Genomic DNA, 24,493 nt, shown 5'->3' with positions numbered 1-24,493 from the left:
CCTGACCTGTTTAGAGAGCTCCTTGGTCTTCATGGTGCCGCTTGCTTGGTGGTGCCCCTTGTTTAGGGGTGTTGAAGACTCTGGGGCCTTTCAGAACAGCTGTATATATACTGAGATCATGTGACACTTAGATTGCACACAAGTGGACTTTAGTTAACTAATTATGTGACTTCTGAATGTAATTGGTTGCACCAGATCTTGTTTAGGGGCTTCATAGCAAAGGGGGTGAATACATARTCACGCACCACTTTTCCGTTTTTATTTMTAATAATTTTTTGAAACAACTTATTTTTTTCCATTTCACTTCARCAATTTAAACTATTTTGTGTATGTCCAAGGGAGATMAACWCTTTTGCAAGGCTCTGTACAAAGCTTTTAATTGTAGTCTATTCAAACAGACCCCRTTTCAAAGGAACAAGCACTCATTAAGATCAGYTGAGGCCAATTAGTGGGTGTGGCCAACATACCAGAACACACTTAACAAGAGCAGGGTTTCCCAAACTAATGATTTGAAAATGGTGTTAGAGAATCTCTGAAAAAAATGTGCTTGGTTCATAGAACCGGGGTTACGTCAATAACCTTCGGTAGCTGCTAGATTTGGTTACAAGAATCACTGGTTTCTGTTTTCTTACTACAAATGTGGCTCTATCCTTGGAACCATTTGAGCTACAAAATATTACGACTCCATCAATGATAGATAAGACTCTCAGGAACACGTACAATATGTTTTCCTCTAAAATGCCCACAAGCCACGCAGGACTCATTAGAACAGAGTGGACAAGAAATAGTTATTTTCTACACAGAAGATCATACAAAATTATTGCCTGATGATTTTCTGAATTTACCAATAAGTTTCTGATGCATTTCACTTCAAACCATACTTCCTTCAGATTGAAATACTTTCAAAGTCCTGTCAGAATGATTTGTAATAGACGTTCATAGCCCCAATTTAACAATTACGTTGACTACGTAATTGTTTTTACATGTTGTTGTCTTAATTTGTCTGGTTGTGGGCCAAAAAAAGTTTAGGAACCCCTGAGATAGAGGATAGAGAGAGTTTTGTTGATGCTGTTTTTAAATAACATTCTRAGAACGTTCCTAGAACGTTACTAATGGTTTCTTGTGGTTTTATGGAAAGTTTTCTTTATGTTCTGAGAACATGACTTTAAATCCATGAGGAAACCTGCAGAAAATGTTATASTGAAGTACTGAAATTCCCACATAAAAATGGTGTTTCTTAAATTTCTCAGAAAAATTTGAGAAAATGACTTTAAATAGAACCATGAGGAAATGTTATGCTGAAGTACTGAAATTCCCACCTAAGAAACATACGGTTCTCAGAACGTTATGTGCTGGCTGTCCTGAACCATTCACAGAACTTTGTGGGAAGGTTGCATGCAAAATAACCATAGCACAAACATGCTCTCATCAAGCTCTAAGAAACATATGGTTCTCAGAACAGTATGTACTAGATGGGATGGTTCTCAGAACATTATGTGCTAGCTGGGAGGTGACTTGTCTTACCTGATTTGCGTTTGGTGGATCCCSCATAGTCCCTGAAAAAGAAGCAACACCAGAGAGTCATGATAAGTGTGTGACAGGGAGCCAGGGCAAAGCAGGAYCATGTTGTCCCACACAGGACTCTGTACCCTACCAGCTACCAGCCTAACCCTCATTGAGAATGCACACACACAGATAGGCACCCCACACAGAGCATGCCAGAGAGAGAGGGAGAATGAGGGAAATAGATAAAGGGAGACTGCTGTGTGTACAGTATGTGTAAGAAAGAGTGAGAGAAAGTGAGTGGTTTTTGATTTGCGTATGTTTATTGGTGAATGTTGGGTATGTGTTTGTGTGTGCAATGTGCATGTGTCAGTGACAGAGAACACTGCAATGAAATGGACACGCCTGATCTTAATGAGTGCTCATTTCCTTTGAAATAGGGTGTTTGAATAGACTAAAATGGACAGTTAAAAAAAACATGGTATGCTAGCTCCATCCTGGTGGCGCGGTGGACTAATTTCATAGATAAAGAACAGAAAATCATAGGTTCAAATTTCTTGACGCTGTGCCACAAGAAAAAAGAAATGTGTTTGCATGATTAATGCCTAAGTAAATGAATTTCCATGTGTCATATCTGTGCTTGGATTTCAAAACAGTTAAACTAAGCTATGAGTTATTGAAACATGTTCTCAAATAACCTATGATGTCCGATCTCAGAATGTTAATTTAGCCTCCCATGAAAACTTTCAGGGTCCATAGTAAAACATTCTCAGAACCTGCCTGCAATCTAAAAATGTACGTTCCCAGAACAGGCAAAATGTTCACTACCGTTCTCAGAACGTTTAAAAAACCTTCAGTTTTACCAGTCAGGGAACTTATGGCCTTGTTCTCAGAACCAATGGGAAACCAAAAACGTACATTCCCACAACTTCCAAGGAACCAAATGTACCTGCTGGGGTACCTCTCAATCTTTTGTATTTATCATTTAACTAGGCAAGTCAGTTAAGAGTAAATTCTTATTTACAATGACGGTCTACCCCATCCATACCCTAACAACGCTGGACCAATTGTGCACCACCCTGAGACTCCCAAAGACGGCTGGTTGTGATACAGCCTGGAATCGAACCAGGGTCTGTAGTGACACCTCTAGCATTAGACCGCTGCGCCACTCGGGAGTCCTGAATATTCAGAGGAATTTTCTGAAACACACAACTAGGCAGAGTCATATTTTATATGGTGCCTTAAGAGACATATAAATAGTTACCTTGGCACTCATTAAATCTTACCTAATTTTGAAATAACAACACAATCAGTTGAAAAGACACTTCCATTTAAAGTTACACTATGCAGAAATGGCTCCGCCATTTCCTGGTTGCTAAAACTCGAATAGTTCGCCTAATTTCAGTCTGTTACAAAATAAGCTATTATAGTGTAGATAATCATTGTACCATCTAAACCTCTGTGAAATATAGTGTATTTTCCAGAACACAAAATATTGTTATTTCAGCTGTTTTGAAGCTGGTGTACAAAACTGAAAGTAAAAGACACAAAAACAAAACATATGAACGGGAATCATAGAAATAGCACACATAGAACAACAGATCTACCTAAATCTTTAACTCACATTTCTATGTGAATCTGGTCAGGTTGCCCAAAAAGTTACAAATTGCCACTAACAGTTACATGGAATCTACATACATGCACGCATATTCTAAACATTAGATCCAGATGAGATGCCTGTACACTACTGAATAACAACAATAACACTCCTACTGTAAACATTTTATAACTTTAGATTATCAAGGGTGAGAGATTGAAAAAATCGTATATCCTGCTCTTTTTGATCCCCAGCCGACATAGTAGGATTGTGTTGCAAAAAAACAACAACCCACGAACATTCTAAGCAAGACGACTTGTACTGTATCACAAATGAACAACAGCTTTTTGGAACACTTTATTAAAGTTTATCCTGACTTAGTGACCGAAAGAGGACACATTTTACTGATATGGAACTAGCCAAGTACTAATAATTATCTAATTTACAACATACATATAATTTGTATGTTGAGGTAGTTGATGTAGTTAAGGTTACAATATGCAGCTACAGTATAAGTTCCAGTTGTACACCTATCTTAAAACGCAACCCCTCTCCCTAACATACTGTACACATCAAGAATCACTACACCACTTCAGCCAATTCTTTCCTGAGGGCCACTCAGGAGAATAGAGCTGCTCTGTTGGACGGTTGGGCTGCTGGCCTCTGGAGCTAGCTGTTTATGTTTCTGGGCCGTAGTGGCATATGAAACGCATTACCATGGAGGTCTGAGGGTGGGGTAGAGGGGCTGGGGAGCTTTGGGGGTAGAAAGATGGGGTGGGGGGGACTGGGGAATGTTGGATCGGCCAGGCTTGCGAGTAACCCGTACCTCAGAGCTGGAATAATACACTTCCCAGGAGAGGAATGTGCGCACACTCTCTGGCTCAACACACTCCCACCAACAGTAAAATCGAATCGATGTGGGGAAGGTGAGGGGAGAAATATGTCCAAACACTATTAACATGTTAAGACAGTGTGCTAGTGCTTTCTGCAGTAAAGTGAACCTTTTTCTGACTGGAAAGGGCATGGACATACAGTACACACACACACACACACACACACACACACACACACACACTTGCACACACATATACAAGCTCAAAACAATTGTTCTCACACCACTCTCTCCCTCATGCACACCCTCACACACACAAACATTCAATGTATGGGTGGGGGTTTTAAATATATAATTAAATCTGAATCTGTATGGGCCCATCCTGAGCTGAGAATAACCAGCTGTTTGTATCTGACTGCAGCTCAGTCTTTGTTGGTGGGCCCATTAGACATGGAATGTGTGAGATATTAGTCTTTTGCACACAGTTTTCAGCCAGTTGGGTTTCAGCCAAGAGACTGAGTCCACTCGAGGTATATGCTAAACAAATACTGCTGTCCGTAACCGTAGTCTGCCCCCTGCATGCGTAACCCCTGGTTCGAGGTCAAAAGTAATTGGACAGGAAGTCATTATAATCAATGGAGAGTTGACGTACCCACAGAATCATGCAGTGTGTGCGGTTGAGGGAGGAGGGGGATGATAAGTGAAGACACGCATGCATTACAGAGTCAATGAGGTATAGAGTCAATGACACCTTCATTTCCAATTAAGCAAAAGCCCCTAGACAAGGGGTCCCCAGTTACATTCAGCCGTGGGCCTATTTTTCCTTGAGCGAATGGTCGGAAGGTAGTTATAAATAATTTGTACTCCTCAAATTGACCGGAAGAATCGCAAAAAGATATAGTATTTGACACAAACAGAATCATTTTAAACTTTGATTACATTGGGGTACGATCAGAAAAGCATCTTTAATTATCCATGGTAATATTTGGGAATGGTTTTCCTACATTGAAATCAATTTGAGCTGATTTCCTGGTGATTTTACAATACTTTATGTCCAACAATTAATTGTATTTATTTATTTTTGCTCAGAAAACTTGCGGGAGGCAAATAAATCACCCGCGGGCCACCTATTGGGGAACCCTGCCCTAGACAATGACGTTACTGAATCCATGTCAGTGAAGGTAAATACAATMAACAAAAATAAACACTCAACAAGCAAGAATTTCAACTATTTTACTGAAATCAGTCAATTGGAATAAATTCATTAGGCCCTAGTCTATCGATTTCCCATGACTGGGCAGGGGCGCAGCCATGGTGGGCCTGGGAGGGCATAGAACCACCCACTTGGGAGCCAGGCCTACTCACTGGGAAGCAAGGCCCAGCCAATCAGAATGGCTGTTTGTCCCCACAAAAGGGCTTTATTACAGACAGAAATACTCCTCAGTTTCATCAGCTGTCTGGGTGGCTGGTCTCAGATGATCCCGCAGGTGAAGAAGCCAGATGTGAAGGTCCTGGGCTGGCGTGGTTACAAGTGGTCTGCGATTGTCAGGCTGGTTGGATGTACTGCCAAATTCTCTAAAACAACGTTGGAGGCGGCTTATGGTAGAGAAATTAAGACTCAATTCTCTGGCAATAGCTCTGGTGGATATTCCTATAGTCAGCATGCCAATTGCACACTCCCTCAACTTGAGACATCTGTGGCATTGTTGTGTGACAAAACTGCATATTTTAGTGGCTTTTTATTGTCCCCAGCACAAGGTGCACCTGTGTAATGATTATGCTGTTTAATCGGCTTCTTGATATGCCACACCTGTCAGGTGGATGGATTATCTTGGCAAAGGATGTAAACAAATMTGTGCGCAAAATTTGAGAGAAATAAGCTTTTTGTGTGTATGGAAGATCTTTTATTTTAGCTCATGAAACATGGGATGAACACTTTACATGTTGGATTTATATTTTTCTTCAGTATAGTACTATGGGTAGATGAGTTTGTTAGCTCAATGTCAGAAGTCAGCATATCTGCTTTTTGGCCTACATTTACTCAAACTCTAACTTATTGTATGTTCTGTGCATCATTCGATGTATTGTGTTACTGTAAAACCCTTGTTCAGAAACATATTGGATGGCTCCCTCCTGTGGTAGTAAAGCTCCTGTATTTCTGGTTTCTGTATTTTGCTTGAGTGGTGCATTAAGGTTACTAAACCAATAGAGGGCAGTGGAGGGAAGGCAATGATCGGCTATGAAAAGCCAACTGACATTTACTCCTGAGGTGCTGATTTGTCGCACCTTCGACAACTACTGTGATTATTATTATTTGACCATGCTGATCATTTATGAACATTTGAACATCTTGGCCATGTTCTGTTATYATCTCCACCCGGCACAGCCAGAAGAGGACTGGCCACCCCTCATAGCCTGTTTCCTCTCTAGGTTTCTTCCTAGGTTTTGGCCTTTCTTGTGAGTTTTTCCTAGCCACCGTGCTTCTACACCTGCATTGCTTGCTGTTTGGGGTTTTAGGCTGGGTTTCTGTACAGCACTTTGATATATCATCTGATGTAAGAAGGGCTATATAAATACATTTAATTTGAATTGCAACTGTCCAGATGCTTTCAGTCTTAGAAATTAGCATATGACTACAACAAATACAGTGGGCACCCTTTGGATTTGTTCAAATTTTGTTGTGTTACAAAGTATGATTGAAATACATTCTATGTCTCTGGGTGGCAGAAAGGAATGATGTTGCTGTTTGACTAACATAGCAGTAACTTCATTCTGTCTTTTTTTTWATTATTATTATATATTTTTTATTTAACCTTTATTTAACCAGGTAGGCCAGTTGAGAACAAGTTCTCATTTARAACTGTGACCTGGCCAAGATAAAGCAAAGCAGTGCGACACAAACAACAACACAGAGTTACACATGGAATAAACAAACGTATAGTCAATAACACAATAGGAAAAAAATCTATATACAGTGTGTGCAAATGAGGTAAGATTAGGGAGGTATGGCAATAAATAGGCCGTAGTGGCGAAGTAATTACAATTTATCAATTAAACACTGGAGTGATAGATGTGCAGAAAATGAATGTGCAAGTAGAGATACTGGGGTGCAAAGGAGCAACATGTTTTAAAATAAATAACAATATGGGGATGAAGTAGTTAGATGGGCTATTTACAGATGGGCTATGTACAGGTGCAGTGATKTGTGAGCTGCTCTGACAGCTGATGCTTAAAGTTAGTGAGGGAGATATGAGTCTCCAGGTTTAGTGATTTTTGCAATTCGTTCCAGTCAATGGCAGCAGAGAACTGGAAGAAAAGGTCATTGGCAGCCAAAGGAGGAATAGGCTTTCATCAGATTTCTCTGGTGCTGGGGCTGCACCTGAGATCCATTGGGACACATTAACAAGAAATGTCTTAATATGCTGCCATTTGGGTTACTACCAATTCAACATATCATTTTTTATTTCAATAAATTATTTGAATCCATTCAACATTTCTTTTTTACAACTTAAATATTCTTATTGTCAGTCATCAGATCAGTAACCATATATCCATTTTGTGAGTCAGCTTTCCCAGTTTACCCCTTCTGGATTTGCGCATTTGGGAAACTTTCTCCTTCCAAGTCCTTTTCTGATAAAGGCGCCTCTACTAGCACCATCTGGTAGAATTCTCTTCCACCATCTTCCCTCAATAGGCTATCAGAATAATACCTATATTTCAATATGCAARCATGAACATGGATCAYTAAGCGCTACGGTGCACTGKYCTCCTTTTAACAGTGCCACTATATAARTCATATTCACAATTCAAAGAATTAGGCAGTGGAGATTGGAAATCGGATTCTATGCATTCAATCCATTGTCCAAATAAGTCACTCCAATAGAAAACTTTCCATTACTTTGTATGCATGATGAATGTAGCCATACACATAAATGTAACCGTTAATCCATCAAAAAGTGTGTGCACTTGTTAGGCTACTTTACATACCAAAGTGTGTCTTTTCTACACTGTAGTCTTGAGGCCGCGTGAGTCCTTTGTTCCTTGGTTATGCATATTTCCAAACAATCCAGTTCTTCAATTCCAATGAAGTCTTTTGACCATACCAGACCATGTTAACCATGCTGTTTGTTTCTTTAGTTTAATGATCAGAATTCATTTTTGTATCCAGAAGAACGACAAATACATGTATTACTATTTTTCTAATTGAATCAAACTCTGGACATTGGGTTTGTATGCATCAAGACTAACATTTCACCACTCTCCATTGTGGCTAAAGGATTAAAATGGACATTGTATTGGGACAATTATATTGGACAATTTAGCCACTACATTTAGTCAAGAATRCTGGTACCTCTCGCAAATCAGACATTTCATATTTTTTTAAGCATGGTCAAGTTAATAATCATGCTGTGGATGTTATAGTAAAACACCCAGACACAACAAAGATACAGTCGTCCTTCTGAACTGAGCTGCAGGACAGGAAGGAAGGGGATTTTAAAACAGCTACAGAATTGAATGGCTGTAAAGGGATAAAACTGAGGATGYWTCYACATTGAAGTGACTCCACAATGATGACCTACCTAAATGACATAGTGAAAAGAAGAATACAAATATACAAAATCAAATATTCCAAAACATGAATCCTGTATGCAACAAGGCACTAATGTAATACTGCTTAAAAACACACCAAAGGAATACACTTTCGGGGAAAATCCAACACAACACATCAATGTTTAACTGCACACTAGGCACACACTGGTTGAATCAATGAAATTATGTTGAACCAATGTGGAATAGACYTTYAATTGACATCTGTGCCCAGTGGGTYTCTCCTTATTTTCAAACATGGTGGTGGCTGCATCATGGTATGCTTGACATAGGCAAAGAGTAGGATGTTTTAATGATAAAAGGGAATGGGATGGAGCWAAGCACAGGCAAAATCCTAGACAAAAACCTGCTTCAGTATGCTTTACACTTGACASTGGGAGAGGAATTCACTTTTCAGCAGGACAATAACCTACAACACATGGCCAAATTTACAGAGAAAAAAATTACTAAATGCAGATGTAAGTTTCCACTTATCAACTGTCCATTGACATCAAATACCAAACCCTACTGGTATAAATCTGAGGATGATAAATTAATTCTAGTAATGCCTTGTCTGACCTGAACTTAACCACCATAATACCATTGAACAATAAGCACTGCGCTGGGATCAGGTYTCACCTCCCATGTATCATCATTAATAAAAGCCCAGAGCCTGGTTGACCATCCATCATCTATGTGACATGAGGTCACTTGGAAATCAATACATGTCAGTGTGGGTGAGAGACGTCTGCACCAGCTGCCAGTGCTCTGACACATTCACACACACACACGCGCGCAAATAAAACATATGCTTTGTATTATCATATTAACCTAAATTAAACATGTTTATTGTTGTACTTGGGGGCAGTGTTTGATACCTTAAAGTACAACTGAAAAGTACAACATGAAGAACCTGGTAAAAAGCAAGAAATTGAGAAATAGACACCCTTTAAAACCTGACAATATGTGAGATAGCCATGTGTTATTATTCAGTGACTACTGTAGGGAGAGATTGCCAGGTAAATGAAACTCACTCTTTAGGAGGGTTGATGTCCTCAGCCTTGGTTTCAAAGAACCTCAGCACCTCCTCACTCTGGGAGATCTGGTTAGGGAGCCTCATCACAGCCTAGAAGGAGAGAGGGAAGGAGGGCGAGAAGGAGAGTGATGGAAAATATTATAATTGTGAAATAGTATAATGATTATTCACAAGGACAAGACTTCATAACACATCATCAAGATAACTATCAGCTAATGTGGTCACATGTACCCTGAATTTCATCAACTYACTGACTCCATATGTGGAAGCCTTCCACTACATCACAAAAGGACTGTGTGTGTGTGTCCCTGTATAGTACAGATGACGATAGCACAGTTTACACCAGATCATCAACTAGGATCATCAACCGATGGACGATTATTTCTTGAGAGGATGGTCAGGGGGCCGAAACATAATTACAAATTATTTGTAGACTGCAAATTGACCGCAAGGTGCCCAAACAGATATAATATTTGACTAAAATATAATAATTTCAAACCTTGCTTACATTTGAATATGATCACATACGTGTATATCTCTCTATTACGCATGGGAATACTTTGGAACAGATTTACAAAATTAAAATAACTTTTTCTGGTGTTTTTAGTCTTTTATGTCCAACAAATACATTTCTTAAAAATATATATATTTAGTTATTTATTTATTTTGCTCAGAAAACCTGGAGGAAAATAAAAATCGCCCACAGGCCAAATTCAGCCCGCGAACCACCAGTTGGGGAACCCTGGTTTACAGTAAGGCCATGTTACTCAGTGGCTCAGAGGATGAAGGGGAGGTATGGAAGACGAGAAGGGGAAGGAAGAGGGATCACAGCCCGGAGCAGGGATAAGACAGAGGAAAACAGATGGAAGACGATAGCTACCAGAATCCTCTCTGACAGGACTACAACTGTGTCTGCTTTGAAAAGTACTTTAGAAATAAACTATTTGCATACACAATGAATAGATGCATATGATACTGAATTAGGGACATACAGTCTTTATATTTGGTGTAAATCTGATAATTACATATTAGAACTTTACTCTTTCAGACTCAGCATTTTCTGTCACAAGGCTCTGCATTCACAGCTCACATGGCAGGTTTCGGATTTTCCACAATAAAAAGAGCGTGATTACTGCCACACTTGGCAAGCCACCAAGRGTCCCAGATCCCAGAAAGCCTGAAACAAATGAGGTCAGGTGGCCAGCTGTGTTAATTTCTCCATCTCACATGCTGAATCATTCCGTTCTACGCATCCTGTGTTTGAACTGTGTGCCCCTATAGACGATCTCTTACGTCTATTTCTCCGGTTTTCTATATAAACCCACTATATAAGGAAATGACATACTGTAAGAGCAGATAGAGCTAGACTTTCCTGTGGATGCTGCTGGTGGAGAAAACATGGTCCAAAGACATTCAAACTAAATAATGTATTAAAGAAATGACTGGACCGTGTGAGATGTGGCTACTTAGTAGGCTATAAGTAATAAAAATACTTCTTGCCATTCATTGAAGGGTGACTGCACTTCCTGATTTGGCCTCAAATCAAGATTTGGTTAATTGAGAAATGCTAGCGGCCATGACTGAATTCAAACGTGGGTTTGTTTCAGGGTGTGGTTTGACGTGGGTGTCCCATGTGTGTGTTCACAGGTGGGAAGAGTTAAAGAGCAGTTGGTCTTTAAAGCAGCAAACAGTACATCATTTACAGCAAAGACAAAAACAYGATACTTGGTTCTTACTCTGCAGTAGTCATTAAGATGCTTCAACCTTTTCACAGCCACGTCTCTGACTTGACTTCGCCGAAATAAGAGTTTACCTGTAAAAGAGATATAGAACTTTGAGTTGTCATTGAATGTGCTGTTTCTAAAAGTACCACCAGGTGGCATAACACTAGCCCAAACCCAGGCATTCGGTAGTGGACTTTTTAAGAAACGGTCTGACATATTATGTAGTAGGCCTATTKTAAATAGTATGTAGTACTCGAGACAAGATTTCATGAAAAAGACAAATGTAAAATATGTGTGAGTGTGTCTGTCTTTCTGTCTCTCTGTCTGTCATGATAACAGTAAGACGACTGTTTATTTTAGAGTGAGTAAGTGCATAGAGCCCACTCCCTGGCTAGGTTTTACAGGGTGGTGTAAACAATACTATCCAGACGTTTGAGTACTGTGCAGCTCTCTGACAATGGCACTCTTCACTCCTCTGGGGKATGCTGAGGTTATCAGATTAGCCTCCTACTGCCATACTACAAGCAAACCACAGCCTTATTCAGCCAGCTGGAACAGTGGAACAACTAGAAATGTGCAATGTTAGAACAGACCAATATCTATTCCAAATGATAGAGAAACAAGTCCTTTCTGTGTGTTCTTGCGTTTCATTGCATTTTGTTTCAATGTGGTGTCAAACCCCCACCTCTAAAATGCTGCTGTTCAACATCTAGTTTTGATTTACATTTGTTTGAGTTTTCTACTAATGTGAATTCAATGTGAAATCAACAACAAAAACACCACGTCATTGGATTTAGGCTAAAAGTTGAAAGAAGAAAAGACCACTACGCTGATGACTTTTTGCAAATCGAATCACTTTTTCACATTGATTAAACGTCATCACATACATGTTTTGGGTTGAAATGACGTGGAAACAACGTTGATTAAACCAGTTTTTGTCAGCATGCTCACCTGGTAAGAAGGGAATTATTCTCTTTTTGGGGTCCTTCTGCCCTCCCTCCACTGGGAACTTGTCCAGGATCTGCATCTGAAAACAAAGTGAACGTAATGGATATCTTAACTTTTGTCTTCTAAAACTAAAGGATGGACACTAGTGGCAAACATCAAGATAACAGTTTGAATGAATACAGTCCTACGTGCTATGTTATTTTTTGTTGTTGTATGGTCAATGTTATTTCAAACTTAAAWCGATTACTGGTGGTAATAAAGGATATTTGATAGTTATGTGACAGACAAAGCCAAGGGAGCTCAAAGTGGTGGAATGTAGATGAGATCATTGGAAAGAGAAGCACTCGGTGGTCATGACCTCTTACAGACAACCTCCCAATTCAATTACTACAAATGTGGGCTGTATATACATAGACTCTGAAGAACTACTACGTACCAGTCACCAGACACAGGCCCACTTTGATCTCTTATGTCACTCACAACGGTCATCTGAATCTGTGTCTATTAGTGTAGCTAGCCTAATCACATGAAGAGTTCTAGACATGTTGAACCTAGCCTCAGAGACAGTCCTCGAACCATGATCATTGAGTCGTTCCYCTGAGTAAAATGGAGTAACCCAATATTATAATTGAGTTAGGGCAACAGMTGTGCATTTAGGAGAGGCCACCCAATGGGTACACACTGGTTGAATCAACGTTGTTTCCACGTCATTTAAATGGGCATTCTGTATCAAGTGATATTTATGACAAGATCACAAAAACAATCATTCTGCTGTGCATGCGTGGATGCCTGCAAGTTTGCTTACGTGTATTTGGGTGTGTGTGTACGTACAGTACGAGTCAAAAGTTTGGACATACCTACTCATTCAAGGGTTTTTCTTAATTTTACTATTTTCTACACAGTAGAACCTCAGAAATTGCAGCCCAAATAAATGCTTCACAGGGTGAACAGACACATCTCAACATCAACTGTTCAGAGGAGACTGCGTGAATCAGGCCTTCATGGTCGGATTTCTGCAAAGAAACCACTACTAAAGGACACCAATAAGAAGAAGAGACTTGGCTTGGGCCAAGAAACACGAGCAATGGACATTAGAACGGTGGAAATCTGTTCAAATCTGAGATTTTTGGTTCCAACCGCCATGTCGTTCTGAGGCGCAGAGTAGGTGAACGGATGATCTCTGCATGTGTGGTTCCCACCGTGAAGCATGGAGGAGGAGGTGTGATTGTGCTTTGCTGGTGACACTGTCTGTGATTTATTTAGAATTCAAGGCACACTTAACCAGCATGGCTACAACAGAATTCTGCAGCGATACGCCATCCCATCTGGTCTGTGCTTAGTGGGACTATCATTTATTTTTCAACAGGATAATGACCCAACGAACCTCCAGGTTGTGTAAGGGCTATTTTACCAAGAAGGAGAGGGATGGAGTGCTCCATCAGATGACCTGGCCTCCACAATCACCCAACCTCAACCCAATTGAGATGGTTTGGGATGAGTTGGATCACAGAGTGAAGGAAAAGCAGCCAACAAATGCTAAGCATATGTGGGAACTCCTTCAAGATGGTTGGAAAAGCATTCCAGGTGAAGCTGGTTGAGAGAATGCCAAGAGTGTGCAAAGCTGTCATCAAGGCAAAGGGTGGCTACTTTGAATAATCTCAAAWATAAAATATATTTTAATTTGTTTAACACTTTTTTTGGTTACTACATGATTCCATATGTATTATTTCATAGTTTTGATGTCTTCACTATTATTCTACAATGTAGTAAAAATAAAGCAAAACCCTTGAATGAGCTGGTGTGTCCAAACTTTTGACTGGTACTGTTTGTGTCTGTGTTCATAACCGCATCTGGCGTGTCGTGTGCATGAATACATGAGCGTATTAATTGGTAAGTGTGCGAACATGAACATGCCTAAGTGTCAAGTGTGTATCTGCTTGCGTCSCGCTCACCGACTTTCGAGTTTCCTGGTCTAATAAATCATTGCAGTGTGCTAAAGTAAACCAATGCACATTGGAGTCCTACAGTAACAAGCCTGCTCAGCTCCAGATGTGGTCCTGCCCTGCCCTGCCTTGTTCCAGATATGCTCTGGAGAGGGYCTGATGCTGTGAACAGTAAGCCCAAAATCACATGCGTATCTAGGCCAGGGGACTGGGCCAAGGCCAAAGTGGACCAAAGGAACCAGGTGCATAAACAGTCCCAGGCTAATATGGGCAGAGCCATTATATCTGGTTTGGTTGTTTGAGAGGGTTAAAGAAGAAGAAAAATGTCCGCAACTGGTATGCTCCCATGGTGATTTAATCAGATGCACAAAAAATGCAAAATTTAGATCAGAGTTGGATCTTCATCAGGTCATGAGAGAGTTTCCAGCTAAAGTTTTTTTTGTTTCTCTTTCTCTACTGCTGTTAATGAAACTTTAAATCTCTTTTGGACCTTTAAATCTCTTTTGGTATTTCCCCCTCCTCGGAAAGGGGAATGCGCTCATTCTTATCCTTTGAGGTAGAGCTCTGCTACCTGAACAGAGACCGACATTATACATCGGGTTAGGGCGGGGAGAGAGATTACTTCACAGAAAATAATAACGTTCCTTGAGTTATTTCTGAGTTTAGAGTGATGAAAAGGAGCTAACAGCTAACTGCTCTCTCATGTCTCGTCATTGAGCAGCTCAAGTGGAGCTGATGCTATGGATACTCGAAGACCCAGAGCCGCCATGAGCAGAGTGCATGCAGAGCGAGCAGCGCACAGGGAGCGAGTGACAGACAGAGAGGATCTAATGGATTTACTAATGGAGGAAGACATTTCTGATTTCGGGCAGATCCGGGTGCTAGGGCTGTGGCAAGCATGACATTTTGTGAGCCAGTGATTGTCAAGCAAATAACTGCCGGTCTCAATTAACATAAATACATTTAGCATCTCCTGGCTTCCACTCATAGTTTACAAGCCACTGATGCAGACCTTTGGAACATCAACATTTAAAAAAAACTCTAATAAATCAATTTAATATGGTCTACACCATCACAATAAATCCATTATTTATTTTAGACAGGTCTAAAGAAACATGATATGAAGAAAATGTAGTCTATTTCAGAAGAAAGAATAGCATTCACTGAGTTGTCATTATGCATAGCCATATCAGGGTCCAACATAAGTGACTAGGCGTATGCCGCACATCACTACTTCACAGGAGAAGGATTTGAACATAAACTTCATTTTTATCAAAATGCGTTTTTTGGAAGAAAATATATCTGGAAAATGTGAACRTCCATGTGCCTTAATAACAAACTTGTTATCCATAAAAACAAATACAATTGTTAAATTACTAGTTGGTTTAYCCATGGAAAAATACAGGAACCTACCCACTAGCCATGATCAGCTGAGATAATGCATGGGCTGGACATGCCGGGAGATGAGTTTGGATTGGCCTACCATTTAGCACGCTTCTGTCTATAATATGAGCTGTTCAGTATGTGTTGACATTCCTTTCTACCGCACCATTTTTTAAAGATAAAACATTAGCCATCGAGAACTACAAAAGGTTTGCTACTTGTGAGGGAGATATAAGACTCCAGCTTCAGTGATTTTTGCAATTCGTTCCAGTCATTGGTAGCAGAGAACTGGAAGGAAAGGCGGCCAAAGCAGGAATAGGCTTTGGGGATGACCAGTGAAATATAGCTGCTGGAGCGCGTGCTACGGGTGTCAAGGATCGGTACGATCGTCAGTTTTACGAGGGTATGTTTGGCAGCATGAGTGAAGGATGCTTTGTTGCAAAATAGGAAGCCAATTCTAGATTTCATTTTTGATTGTAGATGCTTAATGTGAGTCTGGAAGGAGAGTTTCCATTCTAACCAGACACCTAGGTATTTGTAGTTGTCCACATATTCGAAGTCAGAACCATCCAGAGTAGTGATGCTAGACGGGTGGGCGGGTGCGGYCAGCGATCAGTTGAAGAGCATGCATTTAGTTTTGCTTTCATTTAAAACAGGTGGAGGCCACGGTAGGAGTGTTGTATGGCATTGAAGCTCGTCTGGAGGTTTGTTAGCACAGTGTCGAAAGAAGTGGCAGAAGTATACAGAATGGTGTCGTATGCGTAGAGGTGGATCAGAGAATCACCAGCAGCAAGAGCGACGTCATTGATGTATACAGAGAAAAGAGTCGGCCCGAGAATTGAAGCCTGTGGCACCCCCATAGAGACTGCCAGTGGTCCGGACAACAGGCCCTCCGATTTGACACACTGAACTCTGTCTGAGAAGTAGTTGGTGAAGCAGGCGAGGCAGTCATTTGAGAAACCAAGCCTGTTGAGTCTGCCGATAAGAATGCGGTGATTGTAAGAGTTGAAAGCCTTGGCCAGGTCGATGAAGACGGCTGCACAGTACTGTCTCTTATCAATGGCGGTTATGATATCCTTTAGGACTTTCGGAAACAAGATTGCATAGTCGAGAAGGTACGGTGGGATTCGAAATGGTCGGTGATCTGTTTGTTAACTTGGCTTTCGAAGACTTTAGAAAGGCAGGGTAGGATAGATATAGGTCTGTAACAGTTTGGATCTAGAGTGTCTCCCCCTGAAGAGGGGGATGACCACGGCAGCTTTCCAATCTTTAGGGATCTCAGACAATATGATCTCCCGGGTGGCGCAGTGGTCAAGGGCACTGCATCGCAGTGCTAGCTGCGCCACCAGAGTCTCTGGGTTCGCGCCCAGGCTGGGCTGGGTTCGCGCTCTGTCGCAGCCGGCCGCAACCGGGAGATCCGTGGGGCGACGCACAATTGGCATAGCGTCGTCCGGGTTAGGGAGGGTTTGGCCGGTAGGGATATCCTTGTCTCAGTATGTAAAAATGTAATAAAATGTATGCACTCTACTGTAAGTCGCTCTGGATAAGAGCGTCTGCTAAATGACTAAAATGTAATGAAAGAGAAGATGAACAGGCTAGTAATAGGGGTTGCAACAATTGCNGGTTTGGCCGGTAGGGATATCCTTGTCTCAGTATGTAAAAATGTAATAAAATGTATGCACTCTACTGTAAGTCGCTCTGGATAAGAGCGTCTGCTAAATGACTAAAATGTAATGAAAGAGAAGATGAACAGGCTAGTAATAGGGGTTGCAACAATTGCGGCGGATAWTTTTAGAAAGAGAGGGTCCAGATTATCTAGCCCGGCTGATTTGTAGGGGTCCAGATTTTGCAGCTCTTTCAGAACATCAGCTATCTGGATTTGGGTGAAGAAGAAGTGGGGGAGGCTTGGGCAAGTTGCTGTGGGGGGCGCAMAGCTCTTGCCCGGGGRAGGGGTAGCCAGGTGGAAAGCATGGCCAGCCGTAGAAAAATGCTTATTGAAATTCGCGATTTTCGTAGATTTATCGGTGATGACAGTGTTTCCTAGCCTCAGTGCAGTGGGTAGCTGGGAGGTGGTGCTCTTATTCTCCATGGACTTTACAGTGTCCCAGAACTTTTTGGTGTTTGTGCTACAGGATGCAAATTTCTGTTTGAAAAAGCTAGCCTTTGCTTTCCTAACTGCCTGTGTATATTTGTTCCTAACTTCCCTGATAAGTTGCATATCACGGGGGCTATTTGATGCTGATGCAGTACACCACAGGATGTTTTTGTGTTGGTCAAGGGCAGTCAAGTCTGGAGTGAACCAAGGGCTATATCTGTTCTTAGTTCTACATTTTTTGAATGGGGCATGCTTATTTAAGATGGTGAGGAAAGCACTTTTAAAGAACAACCAGGCATCCTCTACTAACGGGATGAGGTCAATATCCTTCCAGGATACCTGGGCCAGGTCGATTACAAAGGCCTGCTCGCAGAAGTGTTTTTGGGAGCGTTTGACAGTGATGAGGTGTGGTCGTTTGACCGCGGACCCATTACGAACGCAGGCAATGAGGCAGTAATCACTGAGATCCTGGTTGAAGAGAGCAGAGGTGTATTTAGACGGCAGGTTGGTCAGGATGATATCTATGAAGGTGCCCGCATTTACGGATTTCGAGTTGTACCTGGTAGGTTCCTTGATAATTTGTGTGAGATTGAGGGCATCTATCTTAAATTGTAGGACGGCCGGGGTGTTAAGCATATCCCAGTTTAGGTCACCTAACAGTATGAACTTTGAAGATAAATGGGTAGCAATCAATTCACATATGGTGTCCAGGGCACAGCTGGGGGTTTAGGGGGGTCTATAACAAGCGGCAACGGTGAGACTTGTTTCTGGAAAGGTGGATTTTTAAAAGTAGGAGCTCGAACTGTTTGGGCACAGACTTGGATAGCATGACAGAACTCTGCAGACTATCTCTGCAGTAGATTGCAACACTACCCCTTTGGCAGGTCTATCTTGGCGGAAAATGTTGTAGTTGGGTATGGAAATTTCAGATTTTTTGGTTGCCTTCCTAAGCCAGGATTCAGACACGGCTAGGACATCAGGGTTGGCAGAGTGTGCTAAAGCAATGAATAAAACAAACTTAGGGAGGAGGATTCTGATGTTAACATGCATGAAACTAAGGCTTTTACAGTTACAGAAGTCAACAAATGATAGCGCCTGGGGAATTGGAGTGGAACTGGGGGCTACAGGGCCTGGGTTAACCTCTACATCACCAGAGGAACAGYGGWGGAGTAGGATAAGGSTACGGCTAAAGGCTATGAGAACTGGTCYTCTCGTGCTTTGAGAACAGAGAACAAAAGGAGCCAATTTKTGGGCGTGGTAGAATAGATTKAGGGCATAATGTACAGGCAATGGTATGGTAGGATGTGAGTACAGTGGAGGTAAACCTAGGCGTTGAGTGACGATGAGAGAGGTTTCGTCTCCGGAGGCGCCAGTTAAGCCAGGTGAGGTCTCTGCATGTGTGTGGGGTGGACAAAAGAGCTATCTAAGGCATGTTGAGCGGGACTGAGGGCTCTACAGTGAAATAAAACAATAAGAACTAGCCAAGACAGCAGTAGACAAGGCATATTGACATTAGAGAGAGGCATAAAGCAAGGAGAGCTAAGAAAACAACGGGTAAATGGTGATGAATGGGCAGAGCGTGTCAGTTAGGTACATACAGGACCTGAGTTCGAGGCTGGAGCCGACAGGTAAACAAAATGAGGTACCGTGTTATTGAAACAGTCCAGGGGACATCAGCTGTGTAGCCGAGTGATCATAGGGTCAAAAGAGCAGCAATAGGTGAGTCAGGGTGCCGTTCGGTAGTCATACTACGCTAGGCAAGCAGGGYACACAGCGTTCAGAAAAGCTAGTGGGCCGGGGATAGTAGATGGTTCTTCGACGACATCGTAACAGAATAGCCTGTTGAGACRACATCGGGCAATCATGTCGGCAATGTTAGCTAGCTAACATTTGAAGCTAGTTTGTTAGCTTTAGCTACCTGCAGATTCAGACTACAGCTATGAAAATGTTTGTATTGTTAGTAGTATGAGTTGGGGTTATGCTGGTTCATCGTTTAGCAAGCTATCTACATAGCTAGCTACATGTCTAAACAAAAGACTCCACTTCGGCCTCATTATTATATGACCCATCAAATTAGCAGGTGTGTCTACGGGTGATTACGGCCATCGGTTGTATTTCATGAACATGTGTACATGTCTAGTAACTAGTGACCRATCTACTTAAATAGATGTGGGTGAGGGGTGGTTATAGTTTTTCCTTCACATGACCCATCAATTTCGGCAAGTMTGTTGAGTAAGCGTCATCTAATAACAATAAAACGTTTATAAAATATTTTTATCTGGACYCTTTCTGTTTTGCAAGTACTATCACTACCATTTACACCTACTTTATCCTGTGCATGTGACAAATAAACATAGATTTTATGTAATATAGAATGCGTTTACCACATGCCCTCGTGAATCCTTAAAGAGATGGGTGAAAGACCTGGAATTTCTCCTTACTGTAGGCTACTACCACTTAAGACCACTAGTCTTAATCCTTACTACACTACTCACTGTTTAGCAAATGACCTCATGTGAATCCTTAAAGAGATGGGTGGGGCTGGCTTAAGAGGGTGTGAACAATGCTACATTTGGGTGTAGACAAAGAGCACTCAAGTAGGTGTACCAAAACATTCAAGGGCCATTTTCTCAAAAGTGGGGTTACAAGTTTATCAACTTTGAAAGCAGAATTACTTTCCCATTGTTCCTGAACTGCAGTGTATGATACACKATTTCCTAGTGCTGAGTCTCTACTTTTATCCAATGTAAAAAATAAAATAAAATAAAAAATTGTACACAAGACAGAATCTATCCGGTCGGTCACATATAGCTGTGAGCTAAAGTAGTTCATTTAGCAGACAAAATGTGAAACGATTCAAGAAACTAGGCGTATGTCGCAAGTCACGAATTCACCGAAGACCCGTTGAACTAAAAAAAGTTTTTCATCAAAAGGAATTTCTGCCAAAAAACGCATTCTCGAACTTGTGAACTTTCATGTGCTTTTAATACTAACTTTTATGCCATCTGTAAATATGAATAAAGTTCTTAAATTAAGAGCCTAGTGGTTTAGCCAAAGAAAACGTCAGGAACTTCTCTTATCGTGATTAGAGTTGAACATTTTGGGGAATATTCAGAGGTGGAAACTTTCCATGGGAATTAACGGGAATATATGGGAATTAACAGAAATATATGCAAATTAATATTAATAGCATTTAAATGTAGATGTTTTTTGAATTGGATATATTTACCATATCATATGGAAACAGAAACATAAACTTTTTGCCTGATCATAAACATTGCAAATTATTAAATTCTTAAATTCTAAAAACAATGTAAATCAAATCAAATTTTATTAGTCATATGCGCCAAATACAACAGGTTTTACCTTACAGTAAAATGCTTACTTACGAGCCCCTAACCAACAGCGCAGTTTTAAAAAATACGGATAAGAACAAGAGATAAAAGTAATAAGTAATTAAAGAGCAGCAGTAAAAAATAACAATCTATACAGGGGGTGCCGTAGCAGAGTCAATGTGCGGGGGCAAGTTAGTTGAGGTAGTATGTACATGTAGGTAGAGTTAATTAAAGTGATATGCATAGATGATAACAAAGAGTGGCAGTGGTGGTGGGGGGGGGGAAATGCAAATAGTCTGGGTAGCCATTGACTAGATGTTCAGGTGTCTTATGGCTTGAGGATGAATCTGTTAAGAAGCCTCTTGGACCTATACTTGAGGCTCCGGTACTGCTTGCCATGTGGTAGCAGAGAGAACAGTCTATGACTAGGGTGGCTGGAGTCTTTGACAATTTTTAGGGCCTTCCTCTGACACCGCCTGGTAGAGAGGTCTTGGATAGTGGAAGCTTGGCCCGTAATGTACTGGGCATTCGCACTACCCTCTGTAGTGCCTTGCGGTCAGAGGCCGAGCAGTTGCCATACCAGGCAGTGATGCAACCAGTCAGGATGCTCTCCATGGTGCAGCTGTAGACCTTTTGAGGATCTGAGGACCCATGCCAAATCTTTTCAGTGTCCTGAGGGGGATAGGTTTTGCCGTGCCCTCTTCACGACTGTCATGGTGTGCTTGGACCATGTTAGTTTGTTGGTGATGTGGACACAAGGAACTTGAAGCTCTCAACCTGCTCCACTGCAGCCCTGTCGATGAGAATGGGGGCGTGCTCTGTCATCTTTTTCCTGTAGTCCACAACCATCTCCTTTGTCTTGATCACGTTGAGGGAGAGGTTGTTTTCTGGCACACACGGCAGGTCTCTGACCATCCTATAGGCTGTCTCGTTGTTGTCGGTGATCAGGCCTACCACTATTGTGTCATCTGCAAATGTAATGATGGTGTTGGAGTCGTGCCTGGCCGTGCAGTCATGAGTGAAGGGAGTACAGGAGGGGGCTGAGCACGCACCCTGAGGGGCCCTGTGTTGAGGATCAGCGTGGGGGATGTGTTGTTACCTACCCTTACCACCCGGGGCGGCCCATTAGGAAGTCCAGGATCCAGTTGCAGAGGGAGGTGTTTAGTCCCAGGGTCCTTAGCTTATTGATGAGCTTTGAGGGCACTATGGTGTTGAACGCTGCGTTTTAGTCAATGAATAGCAGGTGTTCATTTTGTCTAGGTGGGAAAGGGCAATGTGGAGTAAAATAGAGACTGCATCATCTGTGGATCTGTTGGGGCGGTATGCAAATTGGAGTGGGTCTAGGGTTTCTGGGATGATGGTGTTGATGTGAGCCATGACCAGCCTTTCAAAGCACTTCATGGCTACAGACGTGAGTGCTACGAGTCAGTAGTCATTTGGCAGGTTACCTTAGTGGTTTTGGGCACAGGACTATGGTGATCTGCTTAAAACATGTTGGTATTACAGACTCGGACAGGGAGAGGTTGAAAATGTCAGTGAAGACAATTGCTAGTTGGTCAGCGCATGCTCGCAGTACACGTCCTGGTAATCCGTCTGGCCCTGCGGCCTTGTGAATGTTGACCGGTCTAAAGGTCTTACTCACATCGGCTGCGGAGAGCGTGATCACACACGTCTTCAGGTACAGCTGGTGCTCTCATGCATGTTTTAGTGTTATTTGCCTGAAGTGAGCATAGAAGCAGTTTAGCTCGTCCGGTAGGCTCGTGTCACTGGGAAGCTCTCGGCTTTGTAGTCTGTAATGGTTTGCAGGCCCTGCCACATCTGACGAGCATCAGAGCCGGTGTAGTAAGACTCGATCTTAGTCCTGTATTGACGTTTTGCATGTTTGAMGGTTAGTCGGAAGGCACAGCGGGATTTCTTATAAGCTTCCGGGTTAGAGTCCCGCTCCTTGAAAGCAGCAGCTCTAGCCTTTAGCTCAGTGCGGAAGCTGCCTATAATCCATGGCTTCTGGTTGGGGTATGTACGTACGGTCACTGTGGGGACAACGTCATCGATGTACTTATTGATGAAGCCAATGACAGATGTGGTGTACTCCTCAATGCCATTAGAGGAATCCTGGATCATATTCCAAATCTGTGCTAGCAAGACAGTCCTGTAGCTTAGCATCTGCTTCATCTGACCACTTTTTTATTGATCTAGTCACTGGTGCMTCCTGCTTTAATTTTTGCTTGTAAGCAGGAATCAGGAGGATTGAATAATGGTCAGATTTGCCAAATGGAGGGCAAGGGAGAGCTTTGTATYCATCTCTGTGTTTGGAGTATAGYTMGTCCAGAGTTCTTTTCCCTCTGGTTGCACATTTAACATGCTGATAGAAATTGGTAAAACTGATTTAACTTTCCCTGCATTAAAGTCCCCGGCTACTAGGAGCGTGTTTTCTTGGGTGAGCGTTTTCTTGTTTGCTTATAGTGGAATACAGCTCATTCAACGCTATCTTGGTGCCAGCCTCTGACTTTGGTGGTATGTAAACAGCTACAAAGAATACAGATTAAAACTATCTCGCTAGGTAGTGTGGTCTACAGCTTATCATGAGAAACTCTACCTCAGGTGAGTTCGAGACTTCCTGAGATATCGTGCACCAGCTGTTGTTTACAAAAATACATAGATCGCCGCCCCTTGTCTTACCAGACGCTGCTGTTCTATCCTGCCGGTACATCGAACCAGCCAGCTGTATGTTGATATTGCCATCGTTCAGCCACGACTCAGTGAAGCATAAGATGTTACAGTTTTTAATGTCCCATTGGTAGTTTAATCTTCCCAGTAACTTGTCCATTTTACTGTCCAAAGATTGCATGTTTGCTAGCAGAATTGAGGGAAGTGGGGGTTTATCCGTTCGCCTCCAACTTCTCAGAAGACCGCCCGCTCTTTGGCCTCTCTTTCTATGCTTCTTCTTCACACATATCACTGGGGTCGGGACCTGTTCCCGAGGGAGCCGTATATCCTCTGCGTCGGCCTCGAAATTGGCTGTGTTTTGAAATCAGTAGAACACAACGGGCCAAACAAGCTGTGCAAACTAAACGGAAACGATGAAGAACGTCTTATTTAATGAAAGGGGTTGCAGACTGCCGTGAAGCTTTCATCCAAATATACGAGTAAGAATCTAGCTACAGTTTCAGATATTATACATTTCTAATTTTGTCAGAAAATAGTTTTCATTGCAAATTAAGGCATGCTGTTAGCTAGCCGGTGGGAGTTTGATGGCTGGCTTGCTAGCTAACGTTAACATTGACAACTTTAGCTATGACAATCGGTTAGTATTGCTAGTAACGCTATTCTATGGATTGGGATTATATTTCCTTTTTTCAGCTAGATAACGTTAACGTGACATGTCTAAACAAAATACCAAGTTAAAGATTGCTGTTACATTCATTTAAGTTTATGAATTGTGTAACGTTAGTGATGTTTTCTCAGAATGCCCTTTCGCATTGCTAGTTATAGCCTAATGTTAGCTGAACC

General features: G+C 41.8%; 1 protein-coding gene across 2 annotated transcripts in view; it reads right to left on the bottom strand.

Annotated features, from left to right (window-relative positions):
* LOC111978462 (SH3 and PX domain-containing protein 2A) overlaps positions 1 to 24,493 on the bottom strand; it is a 108,931-nt gene that overhangs the window by 61,074 nt on the left and 23,364 nt on the right. For both annotated transcript variants that reach the window (XM_024008542.2, XM_024008540.2), the window contains exons 3-6: positions 12,231 to 12,306; positions 11,292 to 11,368; positions 9,554 to 9,645; positions 1,525 to 1,556 (exon numbers count right to left, since the gene is read on the bottom strand). In XM_024008542.2, the coding sequence (XP_023864310.2) occupies positions 1,525 to 1,556; positions 9,554 to 9,645; positions 11,292 to 11,368; positions 12,231 to 12,306 (277 nt within the window). The remainder of the gene's footprint in view (positions 1 to 1,524; positions 1,557 to 9,553; positions 9,646 to 11,291; positions 11,369 to 12,230; positions 12,307 to 24,493) is intronic.

This window comes from Salvelinus sp. IW2-2015, linkage group LG18, assembly GCF_002910315.2.
Source record: "Salvelinus sp. IW2-2015 linkage group LG18, ASM291031v2, whole genome shotgun sequence".
In the NCBI taxonomy this organism is placed as follows: Eukaryota; Metazoa; Chordata; class Actinopteri; order Salmoniformes; family Salmonidae; genus Salvelinus; species Salvelinus sp. IW2-2015.
The sequence above is the reverse complement of the archived record's forward strand: the minus strand, read 5'-3'. Positions and strand labels throughout refer to the sequence as shown.